Below are 5500 nucleotides of genomic sequence, written 5' to 3' on the forward strand. Positions count from 1 at the left end.
TTGCTAAACAAATACGTGGGGGCTGATTTTACGATCTGAGGCCAAAACCACAAACTGATTACAGGGTCCAACAAATATTTGGCGAGTGGGAGGAGAGGGGTAAGTGAGCTGGGCTTGTGGCGTCCTGGCTGTGAGCAGGCACAGCCACAGGCTTCAGGGAGCCCCATCACGGTGACCCTGAAGAGTGGCCTGAATCGGACGTGACCTTGAAACAAGGTGGTTTTGGGGTCACCGGCTGCACGAGGCACGAAGTGGTTTAGGGTCACGGGCTGCACGAGGCTCCAGCACGTGAGGAGTGGGCGTCTGTTCATTCCCACGTGCATCGCGGCTCTCTCCTAGTTGATGCATGCGCACCCCGTGGGTGTATGCGTTGTTCATTCCCACAACGGCCATCACCGCACCCTCTGTCTCCTTCCTTCTTGGGCCTCACCCCTGGCTCTCGCTTTCAGTGCCCAGTCCGGACCGCAGCACTCCAGTTCCGCCCCAACCCGGGAACCCTGGACTGAGGCTCCCATTTCTGTCTTTTCTATTGGGCGCACTTCCGATGGCGTCAGGAATTTCAGCCAATAGGAGCCAGCCAGGAAGTACCTCTCTGAGCAGGCGGTGCCGGGTATAAAAGAAGGCCGCGCAGCCACGGCTCTTCACGACGCCGTGGATCCCGAAGCCTGTGTGGCTGTGAGACCTCAGTGAGGCTGCAGGAGAGCAGGATTGGAAGCGCCTCGGCCAGAAAGTGACCCCCAACCGCTTTCAGGACCCTGTGAACGGGAACAGCCATCCAGAGGGTTCAGGAAGGCGTCCGCGCCCTCACCTCTTCTCCCCATGAGCTCCCCCAGAGCTGTGGTGCAGCTGGGCAAAGCTCAACCTGCAGGCGAAGAGTGTGAGAGCCAGCGCCAGAGAAAGGACGCGGGGAAGGCTGGGGACTGGGGCAGGGGTCGGGTGCGCAGAAGACACATCTGTTGACATCTCCCCTCCCTCTCCTCCTCCCCAACCCTCTCCTTTTCTCCCCACTCTCTCCCTTCCCTCCCATTCTTTCTCTCACCTCTCCCTCCGCTACTCTCCCCTCCCCTTCCTTTCTCTCTGCCTCTTCTTCACCTCCCCCTCCCCCCTCCCTTACCTTACTCTTTCTTCTTCCCCTTACCTCTCCCTCCCCCGCCTTCCCTTCCCCTGCCTTCCCCTTCCCTCTCTCTCTCCTCCCCTTTTTCCCCTCACCTCTCGCGCCCTATTCCCTTCTCTACTGTTCTCCTCCCCTCTCTTTCTCTCCCCTCCCCTTCTCCTTCCCTCCCCTCTCCCTTCCTGTCTCCCTCCTCCTCTCTTTCAGTGGCTACAGCAAGCCAAACAGCCCAGCAGCCCAGCAGCCCAGCCATGTGAGTCCCTTGGGTTTGGTATCTGGAAAAGGAAGGAAGGTGGGACGTGGGGATGAAGGACAGACTGGGTGTGTGGGATGCTGGCTCCTGGGAACGAGAACTACTGATAGGGCTGGGCCTGTGTGAGAAGGGAAAGCGGCAGAGGAAGGATACAGTGAAAGAGGAAGGGGAGCATTGGCGTCCTTGACTTTTCCTCCACCTACCCTACCTCCCAAGCGGAGGCTCTTTTCTTCCTCTCCTGTCAGGCGGCGCCTCACAATTGATGACTTTGAAATCGGGCGTCCCCTGGGCAAGGGGAAATTTGGGAATGTGTACCTCGCTCGGCTCAAGGAAAGCCATTTCATTGTGGCCCTCAAGGTTCTCTTCAAGTCGCAGATAGAGAAGGAAGGACTGGAGCACCAGCTGCGCCGGGAAATTGAGATCCAGGCGCATCTACAGTAAGGACAGTCTCTGCTTCCTCTTTCATCTTTGACGTCTGAGCCCAGCATTTTCCCCAAATACTAACCCCAAGTAAACCCTTCACTTCTACCTTGAAGACTTTTCTCTGCAGTTCATTCCATTTACACTATCTCCTACCCTGGGTCAGACACTTGAATCCTGGTTCCTGTTCTCTGTTCTCCCCTCACTCGCTCCCAGATAGGGCTGTTGTTATTCTGGTCCCAGCATAATTTGCCACTTGTGTGACCAGGCAGTGACGGTGGCATCATATGATAGGCCTCAGGGAGAAATCTGACTCTTCCAACATTAATCCTTCAGACACCCCAATATCCTGCGCCTGTATAACTATTTCCATGATGCACGCCGCGTGTACCTGATTCTGGAATATGCTCCAAGGGGTGAGCTCTACAAGGAGCTGCAAAAAAGCGAGAAATTAGATGAACAGCGCACAGCCACGGTGAGGTGGGGGACTGGAGGCTCTGGGGTCTCTGAGTTTATTGTGGGCTGGTGGGAGCTCTGTTTGTGGCTGTCAGGAGGGTCCGGATTGCCTTTTGAAAAGTTTACTTCTGAATTTTATTGTGTAAATTTAATATAATGGCACATATGTTCTACAGCTTTATCCTTGGATATCCTAATTAACCTCATTGTATCTCCAGAATATTAATAAGTACTGTGTATAGGTTTGGATTTGGTTGTAAGCAACAGAATCTAACTCCACTGCCTTATGTAAAGAAACACATTGAAAGGCTCTGAAGGAGTTCACTGAATAAATAGCTAGAACTGGCTTAGAGATAGGTACAAAGAGATTTCTAGAGGGTTCCGGAAAGGGAACCACAGCAGTGATTTTCCCAGCAGCAATGGTCCAATCAGCTTGCTCTGTCAGGGTGAGTGGTCTTCCATCTTTCCTCCTGTTTCTGTTTCACTTCCTCGGGCCTCAAGTCCTGTGAGAGATCATCTGAGTGGCTCAGTGTAGGTTCTGTGTCTGGCTACTTGCTGTGCTAGGACAACAGGGAGGATCTGTGTCCATGTTACCATCCATCCTATAAGACCACATAAAAAGGAGAGGAAATCCACACCCCACACATCAGTAACTGGTGCAATTTAAAAAGAAGGAAATGGAGTTGCTGGACCAGAAAGATTCCACTGTAATCATACAATTCATGATAAGTGTTCCACCTCAGACGGAAATTGTGGCAGGCTTCACTTCCAGGGTGACTTTTCTTTGCACCCACAGATAATAGAGGAGTTGGCAGATGCCCTGACCTACTGCCATGACAAGAAAGTGATTCACAGAGATATTAAGCCAGAGAACCTGCTGCTGGGGTTCAGGGGTGAGGTGAAGATTGCAGATTTTGGCTGGTCTGTGCACACCCCCTCCCTGAGGTAGGTCAGGTGGTGGTGGTAGGGTGAATTCTGAGTACCAGTTAGGAATGACCCAATTTAATGTATTTCATGTAACCATGTGTAAAACCTAGATACGAACTTGGGGTTTCTATTGGAATACTGCCTTTTTCTTTTCTTTTTTTCTGGTTTTTTTTTTTTTTTTTTTTTTTTTTTGAGACGGAGTCTCACTCTTTCACCTAGGCTGGAGTGCAGGGGCACAATCTCGGCCTCCCAGGTTAAAGCAGTTCTACTGCCTCAGTCTCCCAAGTAGCTGGGATAACAGGCATGTGCCACCACACCCGGCTAATTTTTGTATTTTTAGTAGAGACAGGGTTTTGCTATGTTGGCCAGGCTAGTCTCGAACTTCTGACCTCAGGTGATCTGCCCACCTTGGCCTCCCAAAGTGCTGGGATTACAGGCGTCAACCACCATGCCTGGCTGAACTACTGCCTTTTTCTTTTCTTTTATTTTTTGAGACGGAGTTTTGCTCTTGTTGCCCAGGCTAGATTGCAATGGTGTCATCTCGGCTTACTGCAACCTCCACCTCCCAGGTTCAAGCGATTCTCCTGCCTCAGCCTCCCAAGTAGCTGGGATTACAGGCATGGGCCATCACACCTGGCTGATTTTGCGTTTTTAGTAAAGACGGGTTTCACCATGTTGGTCAGGCTGGTCTCCAACTCCTGGCCTCAGGTAATGTGCCTGCCTCGGCCTCCCAAAGTGCTGGGATTATAGGCATGAGCCACGACACCTGGCCAGTGCTGCTGTTTTCAAACACATATACTTGATAGGTATTTGTAGATTTAAATAATGTGGTCCAATCAAACCTTTTATTTTGTGATCTTTGTTAATATATAACTATACCAGTAAGTTTGCATGTAAATAAAGTCATTGCTCCACAATTCCAAAGGAGTGCATTTTTCTGTGTGAATAATTTTCATACAGAAATTTTCTTATCATAATTTATTTACTTGGCTCTCGATACACCATCAGTTTGTTCTAGATCTTTCTTAATGCTGAGAATATTCTTGTGAAGACATTCTGGAGCATGAGCTAAATCACTGTATGAATAATTCCAAAATATGGATTTATTAATAGTAGGTCCCAGTACTTCTCCGAACCTTGATCCATATTAAAAATTTGTCTCTCCAAACTCCTGTCCTTGGGAGGGACTTTCCAGGGTGTCCTAGGGTCTCCACATCTCAATGAAAGCTGGGGAAGGAGAATTTCCTTCATCCTGGGCCTCTGCTTAGTACTTACTCCCTTTTCTGCCTTCCTCTAGGAGGAAGACAATGTGTGGGACACTGGACTACTTGCCCCCAGAAATGATTGAGGGGAGAACATATGATGAAAAGGTGGATTTGTGGTGCATTGGAGTGCTCTGCTATGAGCTACTGGTGGGATATCCACCCTTTGAGAGTGCCTCCCACAGTGAGACTTACAGACGCATCCTCAAGGTGGGACAGTCACCTTTGGGCATTCATGGGGGAGCTGGTCAGTGATGGCTGCTGGGCCGTGGGAACTGGGGCACACACACACAGGGTTGTCTGCTGTGGTCCAGAACAGCGCCTTAACAAGGCTCAAAGAAGAGGGAGGACATTGGCCAAAGAAATTAACCAGACTTCTCTTTCTTCTTTCCCGGCCTCATCAGGTAGATGTGAGGTTTCCGCTATCAATGCCTCTGGGGGCCCAGGACTTGATTTCCAAGCTTCTCAGATACCAGCCCTTGGAGCGACTGCCCCTGGCCCAGATCCTGAAGCACCCCTGGGTTCAGGCCCATTCCCGAAGGGTGCTGCCTCCCTGTGCTCAGATGGCTTCCTGAGCCCTGTCTGCCTCTGTTCCTTTGTGTGTGTTCAGGGAGCTCTCCCGGCTCTGCCACCTTATTTGTCTTTATTTTTTTCTCTTTTAAGATGTAAGATGCTAATTAATAAAAGCTGAATCATTTCGTACCAGCTCTTCATAGTTGTGTGAATTATTATGTGACTGGGTAGAATCTTTATTTCTTGTGGGAGCTCTTTCCCATGAGAGCTGCCCAAGGTTGTTCTCCCTACTACCCCCACCTTCCACCTCTGGAGATGGTGACTTCATTCTTCTTGAAAACTCTTGCCTACTTTCAGGTCAGGCACGGTGGCTCACGCCTGTAATTCCAGCACTTTGGAAGGCCAAGGCAGGCGGAACACTTGAGTTCAGGAGTTCGAGGCCAGCCTGGCCAACATGGTAAAGCCCTGTCTCTTCTAAAAATACAAAAATTAGCTGGGCGTTGTGGCAGGCACCTATAATCCCAGCTACTCGTGAGGCTGAGACATGAGAATTGCTTG

General features: G+C 50.3%; 1 protein-coding gene across 1 annotated transcript; it reads left to right on the top strand.

Annotated features, from left to right (window-relative positions):
• Positions 1 to 524: 524 nt before the first annotated feature.
• On the top strand, positions 525 to 5140 carry AURKC (aurora kinase C). The gene is made up of 7 exons (XM_002829857.6): positions 525 to 877; positions 1319 to 1364; positions 1610 to 1801; positions 2121 to 2259; positions 3037 to 3185; positions 4465 to 4639; positions 4834 to 5140. Exons 1-7 carry the CDS (start codon positions 820 to 822, stop codon positions 5002 to 5004), a joined length of 930 nt encoding a protein of 309 aa, XP_002829903.1. The 5' UTR covers positions 525 to 819; the 3' UTR covers positions 5005 to 5140.
• The last annotated feature ends 360 nt before the right edge of the window (positions 5141 to 5500 follow it).

This window comes from Pongo abelii, chromosome 20, assembly GCF_028885655.2.
Source record: "Pongo abelii isolate AG06213 chromosome 20, NHGRI_mPonAbe1-v2.0_pri, whole genome shotgun sequence".
NCBI lineage: Eukaryota > Metazoa > Chordata > Mammalia > Primates > Hominidae > Pongo > Pongo abelii.